This window comes from Monodelphis domestica, chromosome 5, assembly GCF_027887165.1.
Source record: "Monodelphis domestica isolate mMonDom1 chromosome 5, mMonDom1.pri, whole genome shotgun sequence".
Lineage (NCBI taxonomy): Eukaryota > Metazoa > Chordata > Mammalia > Didelphimorphia > Didelphidae > Monodelphis > Monodelphis domestica.
Genome location: NC_077231.1, coordinates 218,265,714 through 218,286,664, shown reverse-complemented (window position 1 = coordinate 218,286,664; position 20,951 = coordinate 218,265,714). Strand labels below are relative to the sequence as shown.

Below are 20,951 nucleotides of genomic sequence, written 5' to 3'. Positions count from 1 at the left end.
ATTCAGAGCAGTGGTCTGCTGGCTCCTCTCTCCCAGTTCAAGAGAGCAGAAGTGAAGTTTCAGATACTGGCTTTCTTAACTGTCTCTCTGACCAAATTCTTCTCTGGAATCTTCCCTTCTCTCCTTGATGAACAATCCTCCAAGCTTCCATTCCTTGCATCTTCTTGCAAGTCTCTGTTATAGTGATCAGTTTATCACATGACTATGTGCCATGTACTGTTTTAACCACTAGTGAGATAAAGAAAAAGTAAAAAGAGTTTTTGCCCTTAAGGATCTCTCTCTCCCTCTCCCTCTCTTTCTGTCTTAGAATAGACACTAAGCAACAGTTCCAAGGCAGAAGAGAGATAAAGGCTAGGTAATTGGGGTAAAGTGACTTACCCAGGATCACACAGCTGGAAAGTGTCTGAGATGAGATTTGAACCCAGGACCTCCTGTGTTAATGGCTGACTCTCTATTCACTGAGCCACCTAGCTACCCCAAAGAACTTATATTATAATGGAGTGGACTACATTTCCATAAATGCATACATAGAAATAGATACAGAGTATATGGAAAGTGACTTTAGAGGGGAACACACTTGCAACTGCTGGGGCTAAGAAAAAGATGCCTGTAGGGGGACCGCACTTCAACTGAGTTGTAAAGGAAACCAGGGATTCAAAGAAATGGAGATGAAGAGGTAGAGAACTTTGAACATAAGGCACTGAGATAAGCTGAAGTGGCCTGTGGGGAAGAACAACAAATTGGTAAATATGATTGCACTGATTCCTTTGTGTAGGTAGAAGCAGTGTTATGTTAGAAAAGAGAGGAGGAACTTTAAAAACTAAACAGCATTTATATTTGATCCAGGAGGTAATAGGGAGCCATTTAAGTTTATAGAGGTTGTCTACGTAAAGAAATAACACTTTAGCCTGGGGAAAATCACTTTGGCAGCTGAGAAAAGGATATATTGGAATCAGGAGAGAACTGAGTAGTGAATCTATTCAGTTTATTGCAAAAGTGGAGGAAAAGGAACTAGAGATGTCTGTGTGTTTACTACCCTCTAGTGGGAACTAAAAAATTTGCAGAGAAAACCCAGCCTCCCTATCATTAAATCTTGTATGTATATGGATATATATGCATATATATATTATTATTATATTTATATATATTATAATTATATATATAATTAAATATTTGTATGAAGTCTACACGCTGACAAATTGTAGTAGATGACAAAAGATGATTCCATAATAGAGAATAAAGATGTGCAAAAAATATCCTTGATAAATGATTATCCAGCTGGGACACCTCCAGAAATACTATCTAAAGAGATGAGATTCCATTTTTGACCCATGCTGAGTATTAGGTAGTTCTTCCTTTTATTGAATCAAAATCTTTGGCCTTCTAATTTTTACTCATGGTTCATACTGTTGCCACTCAGAGTCACAAAACATATATTATTTACCTCCCATATCTATAATAACCCTTCAAATATTTTGTGGCAACTATAACATCCCTTAGAATGTGAAGACAGCCTGGAAGAATGCACAGAGAGGAACAATTTGTTCCAATGGCCATGAAGTTGGCTAAAGCAAGCATTTTAGAGTACTTAGAACTTGATCAGACTTCAAAGATGCAAAAGATCATCTATTGCATCCTGGACCACAGTCAATCATTTTGGCTTTTGTGCAACCACTGGACTTCCATGACTGGAAGAGAATGAGGCTAGCAACTTCTGCAGCTCTGCCTTATTTAAATTCATCCTGTGCACAAGTCAAGACATCACAGTAGTGTTATCATTTATCCTCTTTGAAAATGAAGGATGAACAACGACAACATCCTCTATAAGTCTTTTCTGTTGCATCAATTGATAGTTGCTTTTTTTTTCTGGCTCGGTGGCTTTTGAGATTAAAAGGAAATTTTCCTGTACTTGGTAGAAAGATTCGGCTGAAGAAATGAGAACCTAAGGAATAATTTGTTTCAGGTTAGAGGACAAGTTGGAAAGTAGCAGTGAAGATGAAAGGAGGAGAAATAAAGAAGTTAGGGTTCAACAAATTGGATTTTTCTTTTAACCACCAGGTCACCATTGAGCAAGACCCTACTGACTTACTAAGGGTGAAATGCTGTCAGTCACCCTATTGACCTCAAAAGTTTTGTACTCTACTCAACAATGGAGGGCTCCCTGGGATAAGAGCCACCTCTATATGGCTCTCAGAAAGGTTATATCTCTTCCTACTTGCTTGGTTACATTTATGGACAATGGCATTAATCTCTTTGGTTTGGAGTGAGAACATTAGAATATAATCTCCTTAGGTAGATGGAGTGTTTCATTTTTGCCTTTGGGTCTTCACAGAATCTAGTCCAGTGGGTTGCATGTAACAAGTGATTAATAAGTGATTGTTGCAAATAGAATAATCCCATCCCATACCCAAGAAGAGTAAATAAGGTCAAATAGGGATATTTTCTGGGAAGAATGTTGGAACTTAATATTAAAGAATTTAAAATGTTCATACATTTGGGGTGAGGTTTTTAATAGCCCTATATGGGAATAGGGTTAGTACTACTTGGCTTTCATGTAGAAGAAAGAGTGGGATGTGGGGAAAACTTGGACTAAATATCAGTGAAAGGAGTGTTTGTCTCTAAAGTACTTCTCCTTGGTAAGCCTTCTTATACCTATACAGAGGCAGTTAAACTCTAAGACAAAAGAAAGAAGTCTCTATAAATAAAATCCCCATCCTTTGACCTTATCTTCAGAGCTAAAAGTCTAGGAAGAAAGTTGTAGCTTCTGGAAATTTTAAAGATTTTTAAATAGCACTTTGGGCATTTAGATAGAGAGAAGAAGCCAACTGAGGATAGTATGAAAGAAAGAGGAGACGGTAATAATATAAAATAAGAGCTAACATTTATATAGCACCCTAAGGCTTACAAAGTGCTTTATAAATATCTCATTTGATCATCACAATAGTTCTGAGAGGTAGATGCTATTACTACTTCCATTTTATATATGAGGAAACTGAGGCAAAGAAAGATTATGGCTTGCTCAGGATCACACAGCTAGTGTCTGAGGTCATATGTGAACTTAGATCTTCTTGACTCTAGATATAGTACTCTATTCATTGTGTCACCTAGAGGCCAGCAGAAAGTGGCTGTTTTACAGTAGACTTTGGAGGACTAAAATGGAATGGACTTTGAGAGAACAGATCTTTTGAGAACATTTTTTTTCTGGGAACAATTCAGAGAATATTCTTCCAGCTGAGACTATGTGACACTGAGAAATAATGTTCTAGATTCTTCTTTTTATTTTTAGTTCACATCTTTTACAAATTTATTTTATTGGTGAAGAAGATAGAGCATTAGGCTTGGAATCAGGAAGACCTGACTGAGTTCAAATATGACCTCAGATACTTACTAGCTTTGTGATCCTTGGAAAATTATCTGTAAAATTGGGATAATAATAGCACCTGCTTCCCAGAATTGCTTTTAGGGTAAAATGAGATAGTACTTGTAAAGTATTACTTTAAAGTACTATATAAGTGCTGGCTATGTTTTTATTGTTATCAAAACTTTGGGGAAATTGAAGAAATATTACTGTTATTTTACAACATTTTCCCCTCTTTGCCAATAGAACTCCTCTTTGTAACACAAAGGAGTCAAGCAAAATAATCTGACCTGTTGGGCATACGCAATAATATTCCCTTTTTCATATCTGTAGTTCCCCACATCTCTAAAGAGAGGAGAGAGATGCACTTCATTCTCAGGCCTCAGGAAGGTTTTGTTTCATTATGGAGTTACTATGGGCTATGTCTGCTTTTATGAATAAGAATTTAGTTTTGAGGGGGTCTCACTGAAGAATTAAGACACAAGGTTCTCATGTTAGTTCTACTACTAACTATTTGAGTGACTTTGGACAAATAATTTAACCTCTAATGTATCTTCATTTCTCTATTTTCCAAATATAGGAATGATCACTACTACCATTCCCTCACAAGATTTGTGTAAAAATGCTTTGAAAGGAGTATACTCTAGAAAGTCATAGTATCATTGGGCACTACAAAGTGTAGGTGTTTGAAAAAAAAATTTAAGAATGGGACACAGACAGGCAGAGAAGTATGATATGTTTATTCTACATTTGAAACTGGTCTCAGAGGCTCAGAGCTAGTTCTGGGGCCAGAACTAACAGTGACTTTAAATGATGAGGGGAAAGGAGAGAGCCTTGGGCTTGTAGCTAGTTAGATATTTCCAAGGTCTTCATATTAGAACCATATCTTCTTTTGCTCTGGGGAGGAACTGAATTCTGGCCCTCAGGGCAAACATCATCCAGAAGGAAAACAGCTTTACATCCTACATTCACAGTCCCTGGGAAAGAGAAGAGCATTGATGGCTCTGGCTAACCCAGGGAGCATCTGTTAGATGACTACTATTTACTTAATGTCTTTCTTGAGTGAGGACTGGTTAATTACTTATAAAAGTCTTCACTATTTCAATAAATCTTTATTAAACAGTGTTCTGCCATACTTTCCCCATTCAGTCTTTTCTGGCCTTAGATACTAAAATATAAACTTTAACTCCGAGACATTCTTCTAATTTAATGTCCTCCAATAACCTCTCAGCCCTCATATACTGACTCCTCTAGCTGAGCTTACATCACCTTCTGTCCTTGCCCATGCCCACTGCTTTTCCCTTATTTTATCTCAACCCACCTCGCACTATGCCCAGAACTTCTCTTTCTTTCTGTCATCTGTTGTCTTTGTTCCTCCCATTTCCACTCATCCCTATTACCAGAGATGCCCTCTCTATATCCCACCCTGTCCCAGCCTTGGTAGTCCCTCACTTACTGTGGCTTTGGATTGTCCAGTAGAAGGTCTTAGTTTCCCTATGACACGCACAGTAAGTATAATTGAAATTTCCAAAAGGGAAATCAATGGGCAGGTTGCTTTGGGTGTAGACCTTTACCTGGGGAGAAGGAGGTGGGAATAATGCACCAGGATGAGCATTTATCACTTTATGAGAGTGTTGGGAGAAGTAGGGAAGAAGAAAGGAAGAGGTAGAGAAACAATGAAGAAATGTCACAGGCTGGTAAAAAGTAGAGGAAATGATGTAAAACTGGGAAGACATCAATAAAGTAAGTCATATAGTAGAGTAATTAGACTAACACTTTTGTAAATGAATGAGGAAATAAATGAACAAACAAAAAGTATTTATTAAGACATCATGTGCCAAGTATCATGCTAATCACTGGGTATATAAATATTGTATGATTTTAGGAACTATTAAAAAATACAATACTTCTGGCTCTGGTCTATCAGAGCATGATATTGATTTCCCTTTTTATTTATTTGAAAGTTCTTAGAATTTAGGACTGGGGGGGGGGACAAAATCTAATTCAAACCCCTCATTTTCTACATGAGGAAATTGAAGCTTAAAGAGAGGAAATGTTGCACAAATAGTAAGTGACAGATGTAAGATCTGAATCTGTGTCTTCTCTCTCTGAACTTGTACTCTTCTACAAACTCCACATTCCCACAAGCCATTCCCATACTTAGAAAAGCATTTTATCCTCCAACTCCATATCTCAGAAACATTGTCTTCCTTTGATGCCTTCCCTAATCTTCTTAGTTCTTGGTACCACCTTTATTTTCTTCATATATTTATTTCCTATACTTGCTTCATCCTTCAAAATAAAATGGAAACTCCTTGGGGTTAGAGTGTTGCATCCTCCCTTTCCATCACCTTGTATCTCCAACATCTAGCTTCATTCTTGAATCTGGAATATGAAAGACCTGAGTCCAAATTTGACCTCAGACTCTGGGGCAAATCACTTATTCTGTCTGTCTCAGTTTTATCATCTAAAATGTTGATAATAATATCACATATCTTACAGTATTACTGTAGGGAGAAGAATTGACCTATGGTTTCATTGATATAGGGAACTTTGAGAGGAAGAAACTACTTCCGTCAGGATATGTCAGCATGTTCTCTGTAATGTGGTTTAGGAGGATTGTCTTTTATACTGAAGTGATTTGTCTATAGTCATACAGTCAGTAGGTATTAGAGGCAAGACTTGAACCCAGGTCTTTCTGCTATCATGGCCAGCTGCCTTGCCACTTATTCATGATGGCACTTAGTAAATGCTTATTGTTGGTTATGATATTACTAATCTGTTTTATACAACAAAGCAGGGTTCCTGAAATTTTAAAAAAGCATACATTTTCTAGGACCAGTTAGCCTTTTTATGTTTTTATATATTTGCATATTGGGTTAGTTAGTTAAACTTTTAGAAGGAGACAGTGGAAGAAGATAGCAAAGTTTTTCATTGAACAGAAAATAGCAGAAAAGCCAAGGTTTTGTTAATGTTGTTGCTGAAACTTAAGGTAGTATTCAGGAATATGGGCCAAGACAGTAGTGTGCAATGATTTATTTTCCTCACTTATCTTTTTTTGCCCTTCAAATACATTTTGGGGGCCAATGAACTCCCATTTTTTTCAAAGTCTCTAAAATGAATTTTGAGAACATAGGATCTTTTTTGTAGGTTAAATTTATATTCAAGTAACTTTTCAACTCTAAATTAGATAGTTGTCTATGATCACTGACTTTAAATCCATACCAGATGGACACAAGCCATTTTAAGAATAGCTTTGGTCATAGCCTACTTGACCTGGATGACTTGCCAGCTGTTCTTAGCCAGGTAAGATGGCTCATATCTTTGGCTATGAAATAGTTACTATTCAGTTATCATGAAGAAGCTTTCTAGTTATTGTACTATAACAGATGGGAGCTGGGAGTCTAGTAAATGGCTCTGAAGAGCTGAAACGCAGAAGATAGTATCAGAGAGGAGCTAAATGACTGTGAGTCTAACTAACTGGAGATCAACAGAGAGCATTATCATCATCACAAGACATAAGAAGTCCTATAACACTGCAGGTATGAATTTCACTGGGCATGCATATGCCTTGGTCATTCCTGTGCCTAAATGTGTGCCTTCCATGCATTTGTTCTGTTCACATGTGCTCTCTAACTGGGTCCTTTCCCACTAATGGAGTGGTAACTTATAGGATTGTCTAATGTGCGTGTGAGTTCGTGTATAAGTATGTATGTGTGGGATCTCTTCTTCTTATTTTGTTTACTGTACTTTTTATGTAGTGAATTTGTTTGAATTATAGTGTCCTCTGGCTGGCAAATATGAAATATGTTAGTTGGAGAGCATGAGTTATGGTTGGTATTGACTCACAAAAATCACTGGAACCTGGGCTACTGCACAAGATAATGCATCCAAGGTGACAATTGTATTCAGTTATTTTATGAAAGACACACAAAGCACCTCTTGGACTACATATAGAATAAATCTCTATGGGATGAATGAGGAGGCTCATTCACCTTGGAGCTACATCATTGTGAACTTGAATTTTTCTAAAGAAGTGTGGGTTGTCAACATGAAGGTAGATACTGTTACTCAGGTGTATTCAGACCTGGTAGATCTCTCTAGTGTGTCAGCATTGATTTTGGGAGGCCAGAGTGAGGAGGTACGCTAAATACTACATTTTTGGAGAGTGTCTATGTCTTTATATTCTGACACCCTCTAATTGTTATACACAAATACATACACACATATATAAACATATATAGGTATGTATATAACTTTGTGTAGATGTATATATGCCCATTTATACATATGTATATATTTCATCCCCCTTTCTAGGCTAATATAAAAATGGATGATCATTATGATTTTATGGGCTAGGCCAGTTATTTTACAAAATTATTTTATAATTATGCATTAGAAAATTCACTTGTCAGATTGCTTTGGGTGATTTCAGATAGCATCCACACCATTTCTGCCTGGGCACTAAAACTTTGGTGGGAAATAATGGAATTGGATTCATTATGAGGGACTATTTATATTTGGTCTATATAATAATACATAATGGGGCAAGGATATTAAGTGTGCTAGTTATGTGGCTATGGTTAACTTTGGAGATGTGAGGTATTCCCATAGCATAGAAGGGACCAAACAAGACTCTGCTGTATTATGTAAATTGTATAAATCAATAGCATATTTATAAGATAACGGATTTAGAGGTAGAAGGAAGCTTATATACTATCGATCTTCATTTTACAAATGAGGAGACTGAGGAATACAGAGTAGAAAAGTGACTTGTCCAGTGTCACTCAACCAACAAATGTTCAAGTTAAGATTTGAATGCAAGTCTTCCTGACTCAAAGCCCAGGTACTCTCTCTACTTCTACATGCTGTAGTTTGAGTGTCTATCTGGGCACTAGAATGTTGGTGGAAAAATGATATAATTAGATCTTCACAGGTATCATCCACTCTCTGGGTGCTGGGTGTGAAGGACATTGCATATTTAGATGTTATTAATGTGAGCTTTAAGTTCTCTAAGAATATAGTGAATATTGATGAGAAAGCAAACACTGGCTCTGGTATATCCACACCTGGAAAACAGTTTGGTTGTGTCAGCATTGTTGGCACTATCTTCAGCATTGTTGACAGTATCTCCAGCCTGAATAAAGTATAGGCAGAGTACCACAGACACTGAACCATGGCTTCCTAACTGAACACTTTGGCCATCTAAACATTCTATGAAGAAACTTACAATAGTATAGAATTCAGTGGTGGCCGAAGGCATCAAAGAAACACCGAAATCCCTCACTTTGACAACCGAGCCAGAGAAGTTTCATTATTATGACATCACTGTGATTTCAGTGTGTTTATCTATAGAATGGAAGGATCAAATGAGGAAGAAATTCAGTACAAATAATGAAATTTTTTTCACTAAATAAGTAGAAAGTGGGGTGTGCCTATAGGGAAATGCACATAATATGTCTCAATGATTCTTGGTCATTTCAAGAGAATGTTGCCCTGTCTGACATAGAAGAGTTCAGAACCTCGCTGAAAGTATTATTTATCGATGACATCATCAAACTGTCTAGCAGTCCACATGTAATGACCATATTAAAGGTATTGATAAAAACTAGAATTTAAATGGAAGAACTAAATCAGACCAGTACATAATACCATAACTTTAGGATGCCCTCTATTTGTTAGGTAACCTTAGACCTCCATAATAAATATTATTATATATTGTTGCAGATGAAGACAAAAGAAGACATCTATCATTTTCCTAGAATATTATATCAAGTCCCAGGGTATCTTGGGGGTTATTGCCACTTTTCAATGACTTATGGGGGAAGGTCATTGGAGGCTCCCTGGTAGTGTATAAATTGATGATCTCATTGTCTTTAAAAATGCATTTTAAAGATAAAAACACCAGGAAAGACTGATTAAACTATTAGGTTTTCTAGAAGGTGATTTTCTGAAATTTTCCATTGACCAATACCAGGTCCTCTAAAGCCTTCATCAGTGGACAACTTCAGATCAGTATCTTCTAGACTGCCTAATAGTTTAATCAGTGAGTCACATAGTGTCTGAACAAAGAGTAAGTATGGACTCAAAGAAGATAGAAGTGCCCATCAGCTAGTAACAGCCAAAATATTTTGAGAAATAAAGACTTCTCTATGATTTTGTGGCTATCAAAAATATATGAGGAATGAATGGTCTTGCTCATGAAGATTGAGAAGAGATAGAAACAGAAGGATAATAAAGGTGAGGTAAAGACTTGACTGTCCTATGCCTGGAATTCTCTGCCCTCTCCATCTCCTTTTTCTACATTCCCTTACTTCTTTAAAGTCCCATATGAAATTTCATCCTAATAGTTATAGGAAACGAATATGGTATTAGATGTTGTTTGTGTGGGTCATGTGATTGACACTAAAGCAAAAGCAGTAATGAAAATTAGTGCAATGAACCCATCCTCTTTGCTTTGTTTGTCTATATTACTGGAGTAGAGAAGAATGTTGTGATGAAGAATCATGGAAAGTGATAGAAGTCAAGAAGTGAAAGAATCGCCCTTTGGGACAGAAATTGTGTCCTCAAAATATCATACTGTGGAGAATAGTAAAAAGTGGGAATTTTGCACTAGACCTATGAGAGATTAACTGATTTTTCCACATTGTACTAATAAGCATTTGGTGCTATCCAAGACTGTTCAGTTTATGGAATGAAAAGTAGTAGATGGTAATTGTGGATACTTGGATCAAAGGAGAACACTTAAGTTAGTAAGAAACAGATTATAGTTTCCCAAAGTGAAACTTGGCCTCAACATATTTTTTTTAAAGTGTTACCACATCCAGTACATATTTAGAGAATATAAATACTAGCCAGCTTTTGAACTTTGTGCATATAGACTATATCCTCAGATGAAATGACAAAAGAATAAACACATTTTAGTGTTAATGGAATAATCTATCTGGAATATCCAGTTAGTAATAAGGAAATCTTGCAGTTTCTAAGATGCTGTGGGAAAGTATTTCTCTGTATTTGACTTCCCTGCCAGGTTCTATTCTGATCAAAGTTGAATCTTTGAAAGCTCTCTTGATCATATTGTAGACCCTAAGACCTGAACAAAAAAGATCTGACCCAGTAGAGTCAACATATGTATATACTATACAATCAAGAATGTTGCTTCTGACTTTATACCATATCTGATAATATTAGAGGCAGAGATGTTGTCTACTGACTTGTTCTCTGGAGACTAAAGAGATGGAAGAGACGAAAAAGAAACAAGTAGCCAATGGATCTCTTCGCTGATAGATTATCTGAAAGTGGCCTTCCATCAATCTGTGGGTTCATCCCAGAAAAGTTGACATCATCATCATGTCATCATCATCATCACTAACATTTACATAGATTATTATATTATTATATATTTATTTATATAATTTGTTACACATTCTATAAATCATTATACACTTCATCCTCCCAACAATCCTGGGAGGTGGATGCCATTATTATTCCCATTTTAAAGATGAGGAAACTAAGGTAAAAGTGGTTAATATGTAATTTATCCAGGGACCCACAGATAGTCAGGATAGTACTCAACTAAGATACTCTTGATTCTAAGTCCTGAATGCTATGTACTATTTCAACTAGTTTGAATAAGTGGCTCTGTGACTACTGGATGTTAGAAGATCTCCATTAAAAGGATTGCATTCTATTAAGAAATCTATCTGTGCAGAGAACACAAATCTTTTCTTATAACTACATTTGCTATATAGCATGTTTAAATATTTTTTTTCTTTAAAGTGCCCTCTTGGACAGTTGGTAACATTTCTGTTGGGGCTCATAAGTCTTTGGTTTTGGTCTACTCTGTCTTGGATAGTTTTTCATGGTTACCACATAGAAAAAAAAACATTTTTCCAAAGGTTACATTTGAAAATACAGAGGACAGATCCAAGAGGGAATAGGATACTGGACAGGTATTTGTAAGTAGGGGGTGGTTAATGAATGGTAGTAATAAACTCTGGAAGAGGAAAGATTGGCCATAAAGAATGCAGGCATGGCAACTCTAGGTTCTACTGGAAGCCCTGAACTTCAGTGAAAATGGCAAAAAAAAAAGGTCCTAAGCCAGTGAAGACAGGCTTGTAAAGATGAATTACTTTTCATAAAGGATTAAATGCCTTGCAGTTGTCAAAAGAGGATGATTTCAAGTTGCAAACTTGATCAACTTTAGCCTTTCCCCCTTAGGCTTTGTCCTGGGTACCATTGTATTTGGTTGTTGGTGGTAGCCTACCTGACCCTGGCGAGAAGAATACTTAAAGTCTTAAGGAGCTTTAAAGTGGACAGAACACTCCTATTAATGGATGTATTTTTTATCTATGAGGAACAATGAAAGTTTGAACTCTTTCTTCCTCCTGATTTACACACTTCCCCACTCATCTACTTCTACCTACTGATACTATGAAAAAATGGATGATTCCTTTTATCATTAGAGAGGATGGGAATGGGTATGGAGGAACTGAGTCCTAGAGCAGCTCACTTAGTCCCCATACTCCCTCTTGTCTTTTGGCCCTCTTCTGTTTCTTTTCCCCCTCATCATTCTTTCCTCTTTTCTTTCTTCTATATGCTGTTGATTAAAGAAAGGTTCCAACAAAATTAATGAGCTAACTGCCTTTGTTGAGTCACTATGCTCCCTTCTCCTTTTTTTTCTTTCACTTCTCTACTTATATCTCTACTTTTTTCTTCTATTACTCACTTACTGCAGTGCAACCTGTCCAAAATGATTGAATACGACATGCCAGTTCGATGTTCTCTCTTGGTTTTGCAGGTCCCATGGGAGCCACGTTTACATCAAGCAGCTTTTGCCTGTCAAGGGAAAAAAGAGAAAGAATTGTCCTATCCTTCATCAGAGATAGATAAAGAAACCAGTAGATTGTGTATTGAGAGTAGATGTGAATGAAAGAGAAAGAGGAGCAAATTCTCTCAGGAGAGATGTGATCATGTGGTCTAGATAAACATTCCTTTGGCATCTCTTATTCCCAAAGACTTTATCTTTAAGCCACATATCCCATCCAAAAATGACAGGGTAACTGAAACCTAGAAGGCAAGACATAAGGTTCTGTCAATCTAGAGTGGTTATAGTTCTGACTATCTATTAAGCATCCAGTTTAGGGATTAGCTCCCTTTTACTGTTCATAACCCCTAGTCAAGGTACCTAGACTGATAAGAAAAGTACCAACCAAGGGAAGTCATAAAGATTTTAGAGCTGAAAGGGCTTTAGGTGTAATCTAGTCAAACACCTTCATTTTACTTTGGAGGAAATGAGGGCTTAGTGGAATGTAGTGTGTGGATTCATGGGACCTTCAGCTCCCCTAAATTCCAGTTTTTCTGATATAAATTAACTTAGAATCTATATGCTAGAAGAGAGATGTGTGTATGTGTGCATTTATTCAAGAAAAGGATCCTCAGCCTCAAACTTCAAAAATAATAGGATATTTTTTGAATTACGTATCTCAAACTAAATGGAGGTATGGCTATTTGTAAAACTTTGCAAGGGAACCTATGACAGCTTTCTCTGTCTAAGATTTCCTAAGGCATCAGTTTATGGACTTTAGCTACCTAAAGTCCAGTAGTATCCCCACCAAAATGAAATATTTGGTTCCCTTTCATTTAGAGCCAAAATCACAACCTAGAAGTCCTGCATTTTTAGCTTCTACCTCATAGCCTGTACATTTCTCTCTAAGACCAAATCTTTTCTCTCTTCCTTCTCCTCTGAATATTCTCCACCTGTACTTCCATTCCTCTAATCTCAAACACACTACCTTACTTTTCTTCCTCTCATATTACTCCTGTCTTCTTAGAAACCAGAGCCTGCCTAATTTTTTATATTTCAAGAACAGATTCTATTATTTCCAAAGACCTGAATTTCCATGTTTCACATTTCCTTTTCCTTGGTATAGGCTAAATAAGAGAATTGGTTCAAGAACAGGACTCCTGGGTTCAGTGCCTTTATTTAGCTTTCTTCCCCACTTTCATCCCATGGGGTCCCAGAATTTCAGGGAGCGTTTTCCTACCAAAAATATATATATCCCTAGAAGAAAGGCTAGTATGGAGGCAAGGAGATAGTGTTTTTTTTGGTCCTTATTTCTACCTGATTTACATATTTGCCCCATTTCAGAGATCTAAGTTGAGCATCTCAGCTCCATGCATGTTAAAGGAATGAACATTGATGCATATACATTGTCTCCTCCTAATTTCAGGATCCATGTTAGTAGATTAATCGAATAATTTGGTCATATCTCTCAATGTCTTGCATCCCTTTCTTACCACATTCTTCCCAGAGTCATCTTTTCAACACAGTTTTGCTGACTTCTTTCTCTAGTAGATATTTACAAAGAAGAAAATCAAGGCACAGGCAAAGAAAAAGGAATCAGGGTAGGTCAGGGGCTAATTCTAGATTCTATTCTTTCTCTCTAAAGATCTAATTTGGTCATCAGGGATTGGGGGAGAGTTGTTAGGGAAGGGGTAAGTCTTCCCTTGTCAGAGGGGAAAAGAGATTTGTAATTAGAAAGTATGGTATCTTAATATTTTGAGAAGGAAGTAGGTTCCCTGGGTTGCAAGATGAACCCTTTCTGGTAGACTAGAAGGACAGTGCCTGGGGAAGGGGTAGCTTACATGTCCACAGCTTCACCAGTGGTTAGTAGTTGTAGGCAGAGTCCCAGGAATATGGCAACAATGTTAGAACACAGGGCCTGGAGACAGGACATCCTGTAGGATACAAACAATTAGAGTTTTAAGCCAGGGCCTTCTATTTATAGTTAGAAAAAGAAGGTAGGGCAAGTGTTGGACAGACAAATTAGCCAATTGTACTCTGCCTTGTACCTTGGCCCCCAGGTCTCTGCTTGCTGCCACTAGTTTTGTTTTTCTATAAAAAAAAAATGTCAGCATTCAGTGCAGATGAAATGGCACTGTAGGGGAGGAGTTGGGCAGTTCTTCCCTATTTTGCAATAATGGAGAGTTTTCAAGCTCAAAGGGATTTTGAAAAAGAGGATGTTTCCTCACTTAGCCCATATAAACAGGGCTCCATTCTTGTTGATGTCAAAGTCAAGAAGAGGTGTGGGGTAGCAGATTGGGTTTGAGGTTGCAAGTGAGGAACCCTGGGTCCTAGTTTTGGCTCTGACACTTACTCGCTATCTATCGCTTTAACTCTGTTGGCTTCAGTTTCTTCACCTGTAATGTGAGAATTATCTATAAGATACCAGAGTAGAAATCATATAGCAGAGCTAGGTCTACCCAAATACTCTCAACAAAATAGAAATGTTGTCATTTCTCTTCTTCCTACTCCCACACTATCCTCTTTCTTTCACCAGTGAAAATGAAAACAAATGGAGAAGTCAATTGGAAAAGGAAAAATATATTGTCTATAGCCATAGGAAATAGAATCATTCTTATGCTGTATTAGGGTCCCTGAGTTTCTATGACTCTGACATCTCCTGCCCAATCCAGCTTTGACAATCCAGCCTCTCACCTCCTATCTTTCTGCCTATCTAAGGTTGGGGGCCATGAGCTGCCAAGGCTTCCCTAATTTTCCCTCTCATGATCTCGTGATCATATTTGTTAATAATAGGATCATTGACTTAGAGCTACAAAGGATCATAGGCCATCTGGGCCATCTCTTTTACCCTTTACTCCCCATTTATAGGGGAGGAAAATGAAGCCTAAGGTCACAGAGGTAGTAGACCTCAGAGGTGGCAACTGAAGCCAAGTACTTTGACTCTAGAATCAAGGCTCTTTTCATTGTATTATTCTACTATCTCACATGTTAGCTTAGGCTTATCAGGCATAGAGTCACTAAAATAGATTTACTGTTACATCCCACTTTTGGTTTAGATCCCACAGAGCTGTTCAACAAATTCCACTCTGATTATAGGCTGCAGAGTGCCTCTGAATTATCTTTTTGAGAGGAAGTGAGTCATCTTCTCAGACCCCATGGCTAAACAGTGGTCCAAGGAATCCTTGGCTCAACACCCAACTTAGAACCTGAACAAAATCAAATTGAAGCCCTATTTCTGTCAATTAGCACCCTACCACAAGAGTGTAAAGTTTCTCAGAATTTGTCACTTTTAGGTGTTAAAGAAGAAATTTCCCTTTTATTCTCCATTCCATGTACCTCTCCAAAATCCAGAATGTTTACATGGGCTTATAAAAACCAGTAGGGATTCCCTTCCCTCTAACCCAAGTGAAGTCTTCATGCTTTCCAGCATGGAAAGTGTCTGAGGGAGAAGAGTGGCATGAAATGAGTATAAACATAGCTATTCAGAAGAATCAAGTGTTTTTTTTTTTAAAGAGGAAGGGTAGAGAGAAATAATAACAAAGAATTGAATGAAGGGGAAGAGAAGTCTATAATTATAACCTTAAATGTGAAAGTATTAAAAGATTCCAGGAAAAAGAGAATTTAGAATGAGTAAGAAAATAAAGCCCAACTTATTATTATTATTATTTTGCAGATAAGAAGTATCTCTTAAAAAAAAAGACATATATAAAATAAAAAAGGGGATGGGGTATTGTTATTGTTTTGTCATTTTTAAGGCATGCCTAAATCAAAATTAGCACCCTGATGGTTTTCTTGGCAAAGGTACTGGACTGATTTTCAATTTCCTTCTTCAGCTCATATTACAGATGAGGAAACTGAGGCAAATAGTTAAATGATTTGCCCAGTCACACACAGCTAATAAGTTCCTGAGGTTGGATTTGAATTCAAGTCTTCCTGACTCCAGGCCCAGCACTGTATCTACTGTGCCCCTAATTGCACTGGGGGTAGGGTAGACTAGAACAAGACTTACTAGGTAAGTCAAGACATTTTTAAAAAGTAGGAGTTGTAATCATGACTCCAGAAAAAGGGGAAAAAATCTTCCCAATGTCAAGAGAAAGAAACAGAAAAGTTTGCATTTTTATGAAAAAACATTACATAGAATAAATGTTTGAGGTTGAGAGGGCAGAGCCAAGATGGTGGAAAAGGTACATATCCTCATCTGATCACTACCAAATTACCTTCCAAAAAGCTAAGATATAATGCCTTGAAATAAATTCTGGAGCAGCATAACACACAAAAAGAAAAAATGAAGCAATTTCCTAGCACACACACACACACACACACACAAACTTGGAAGACCAACTTGAAGGATCCAGTGTACTGGGGTAGAGGAGGGTCACAGCTGCCAGGGAGTTCCTACAACATCAATAGGCCTTGGACACAGGTGAAGCAGAAGCAAAGACTTCTGGAGTTTTCAACAAGATATGGTAAGGGAGAAGTCAGATCATTACTCAGAAGAAGATTATGGGATCCCGTTGCTGCAAGAGTTCAAGACTCTTATCCCATTTCCTGTACACAGAACCAGGTAGCAGTCTGGTGTCCTGATCTCAGAGCAAGGAGGAGCACCAATAGACACTAGCTCTTGAGGTCACAGGGGAGCAGGGGGATTCAAAGGGTAAAAGATTGCTTGAGGTTACTTACAAACCAGAGCACAGGCCAGAAGAGTATTAAACACACCTTTCCTTATATCATACCACTTTGGAAAATTTGAAAGCAGATATCCCCAGAGCTCACTCTGAAGGCAGCTGCACAAGAACTGAAGCTGAGAACAATGCTCCATTCACTACAAGAACAGAAACCAACTTTAATAGTTTTTTAAATTAAAAGAAAGGAAAAGGCAGGAAAATAAGCAAACAACAGAAAAAGAAACTCTACATAGAAAATTATTTTGGTGACAGAGAAGACAAAAACACAAACTAAGAAGACAAGAAAGTCAAGACTGCTACATCCAAAGACTCCAAGAAAAATAGGAATTGCTTTCAAGCCTCCAAAGAGTTAATAAGGGATCTCAAAAAGGATTTTAAAAAATCAAATAAAAGAAATAGGAGAAAAAGTGGGAAAAGAAATGAGTGATAGAGGAAAATCATAAAAAAAACAGTCAACAGCTTGGTAAAGGAGGCATAAAAAATACTGGAGAAATTACTACCTTAAAAAACAGAATATGCTGATTGGCAAAAGAGGCACAAAAATCCAAAAAGAGAAGAATTTCTTTAAAAGCAGAATTGGCCAAAAGGAAAAAATGATATACAAAAGTACATTGAAGAAAAGAACTTCTTGAAAGGTAGAATTGGTCCTATGTAAAAAGAGGTACAAAAATTCACTGAGGAAAATAACTTTTTACAAAATAGAGTTGGTCAAATGGAAAAGGAGGTAGAAGAGCTCCCTCAAGAAAATCATGCCTTAAAAATTAAAAATCAAAAAGTGGAAGGCAACAACTCCATGAGAGAGCAAGACCAAAGTAAAAAAAAAGAAAGAAAAATAGAAGGAAATGTGAAATTATCTCATGGTAAAGACAACTAACATGGAAAATAAATCTAGGAGAGATATTTCTAAAATTACTGGACTACCTGGAAGCCATGGTAAAAAAAGAACTTAGATATCATCTTTCAAAAAATTATCAAAGAAAGTCACCCTAATATTCTAGAACCAGAGGACAAAATAGAAATGGAAAGAATCCACTGATCATCTTGTGAAAAAGATCCCCAAAGAATCCCAGGAATATTATAGCCAAATTCCAAAACTCCCAGGTCAAGGAGAAAATATTGCAAACAGCCAAAAAGAAACAATTCAAATATCAAAGAGCCAGTCAGGATAACACAAGATTTAGCAACTTCTACATCAAAGGATCAGAATTCATGGAATATGATATTCCAGAGGGCAAAGGAACTAGGACTTCAAACAAGAATCACTTACCCAGCAAAACTAAGCATAACTCTTTAGGAAAAATGAGTATTCAATGAAATAGAGGACTTTCAAATATTCCTGATAAAAAGACCAGACCTGAATTGTCAAATATAATATTCAAGAGAAGCATAAAAAGGCAAACAGGAAAGAAAAATCAAAAGACATTCAATAAGATTAAACTGTGTACACACATGAGGGAGATGATTCTTGTAACCCCAAAGAACTTTATCATTATTAGAGCAGTTGGAAGGAATATACATAGATAGAGGGCAAAGGTATGAATTAAATATGGTTGGGATGATATAAAACTAAATTAAACTAAGTCCTGAGGAAGAAGAATACATTGGGAGGAGGGGGATGAGAAAAATAGGATGGGATAAATTATTGCACATAAAAGAAGTATGAAAGAGCATTCACAGCAGAGGAGAAGATGGGGGAGGTAGGGAGGAGAGCATATGAATCTTACTGTCATCAGAATTCACTCAATGAGGGAAGAACATATACAGTCAATTGGGCATGGAAAGCTATCTTACAATACAGAAATAGGTGGGGAAGAAGATTGGAGAAAGGGGAAGGGTTGATAGAAAAGAGTGAAAGTTGGAGGTAGAGGTCAGAAACTAAATAGGAGTATGAAGATGAAAAGTAATATATACAAGTCATAATGATGCAAACATTTTTATAAGTCTCTCTAATAAAGATCTTTCTCAAATACATAGAGAAATGAATTGAATATATAAGAATACAAGTTATTCCCCAATTGATAAATGATCAAAGGATATGAACAGGCAGTTCTCAAATAAAGCAATTAAAGCTGTCTATAGTCATGGAAAAATGCTATAGATCACTATTAATTAGAGAAATGCAAATTAAAACAATTCTCTGGTACCACCCACACCTATCAGATTGACTACTATGACAGAAAAGTAAAATTACAAAACTCGAAGGAGATAGAAAACTGGGAGACAGTTGTATTGTTGGGGGAATTGTGAATGATTGAACCATTCTGGTGAGCAATTTGGACCTATGTCAAAAGGGTGATAAAACAGTACATATTCCTTGATCTAGCAATAACCTTATTCTGTCTGTATCACAAAAAGATAAGAAAGGGGAGTGAAGAATAAATATGTACAAAAATACTTAAAGCAGCTCTTTTTTTAATTTTTAATAAACCCTCACCTTTCATCTTAGAATGAATACTGTGAATTGGTTCCAAGGTAGAAGAGTGGTAAGGGCTAGGCAATGGGGGTCAAGTGACCTGCCCAAGGTCACACAGCTAGGAAGTGTCTGAGACCAGATTTGAACTAGAACCCTCATGTCTCTAGGCCTGGATCTCAATCTTCTGAGCCACCCAGCTGCCCCCTTAAGCAGATCTTTTTGAGGGGGATGAAGAATTGGAAAGTGAGGAGATACTCATCAATTGGTGAATGACTAAGTTATAATATATGATTGTAATGGAATACTATTGTGCTATAAGAAATGACAAATAGGAGGAGCTCAGAAAAAAAAAAAAAGACTTACAAGAACTAAAGCAGAATGAGATGGGCAGAACTAGGAGAACATTGTATAGTGACAAGAATTCTGTCCAATGAACAACTATGAATACCAGCTATTCTCAGCAATACAATCAAATCTATCCCAAGAATTCATGATAAAGATGTCATTTGCTTTCAGAGATAAATAACTGATAGACTCTAAATCCAGACCAAAGCAAAGTTTTTTCTTAATTCTTTTATCTAAGTTTCCATCCACAAAAGGATTAATATGGAAAAATGTTTTATATGATTATACATGTAAAATCTATATTAGATTGCTTACCACTTCAACATGAGTGGGGAAGGAGAGAGGGAGGGAAAGAATTCAAGACTTGATATTCTTTGAAAAATGTTGGAAACTGTTGTTACATGTAGTTGGGGAAAAATTAAAATGTAAAAAGCATAGAAAAGGAAATAATCTCATCATCAAATATATAAACTGAATGACATTGTATCTAAATTCATAAAGGAAAACCTAATCACATTACAAAAAAGACATCTATAAAATGATAATTGCAGTAGACTTGAATGTTTCTCTTTCAAAGCTTCTTAAATCTGACAGAGAAACGAAAAGAGAATCATAGTAAAAATGAAACTTGAAAAAATTAGACTTTGAAGACATGTTTCTGTTGAATGAGCCTATGGAAAAATATACATAACATTGTTCTTGTTGTAACTCTTCCCATATGAATATTGCAATGCAGGCAGTTCAGTGAAAGTATCAGTTCTTACACATTTTACTCAATATTCCCTAAGTTTTTTGACCTGTGGAAAGAACTATCTTCCACAAAGAAACCTTACAATTGAGAGGAAAAGAAGCTATGTGGAGAGATGGAATGTGCAAAACGTTAGGGAGGAGAGCTGAATCAGAAGGCTAGGTAAGAGAGGCCTAGAGAAGACTGCTCAACAGGAACCAGAAGCCACTAGACTTTGAGTAATTGTAATGATCAATTTTGGTCCTAGAAAAGAAGTTTTACATAGTGGAAAGGGCAGTTATTTTGGAGTCAGAGGACCTGAATTGAAATCCATAGACAAAAGTCCATTGTCCAATACCAAAAATCACCAAGGAGAAGTCAGGAATGGGTTTTAATCTCAATTGATGAGTTTAGTTTCACTCAGGAAATTCAATACATCTGTCCATTCATTCCTTACCTCCTTAAAAAAACAACAACCTTATTATTCTTTGTTTCAATTTATTGTATTTAATTATTATTGTTATTCTCTTTTGCTTTTATATCACCTTCACTTCCAAATATATTCTTCTCTCCTACTCTCCACAAAAAAGAGAAAAAAAGCAGTTCAGCAATATATG

At 36.7% G+C, this 20,951-nt stretch overlaps 1 protein-coding gene across 1 annotated transcript; it reads right to left on the bottom strand.

Moving 5' to 3' along the window:
• Positions 1-4,075: 4,075 nt before the first annotated feature.
• Positions 4,076-14,399, bottom strand: PIP (prolactin induced protein). The gene is made up of 4 exons (XM_007504476.3): positions 14,006-14,399; positions 12,091-12,196; positions 4,815-4,932; positions 4,076-4,335 (listed from the first exon to the last, which is right to left on the bottom strand). The coding sequence occupies exons 1-4, from the start codon at positions 14,095-14,097 to the stop codon at positions 4,205-4,207; spliced, it is 447 nt and encodes a 148-aa protein (XP_007504538.2). The 5' UTR covers positions 14,098-14,399; the 3' UTR covers positions 4,076-4,204.
• Positions 14,400-20,951: the final 6,552 nt, after the last annotated feature.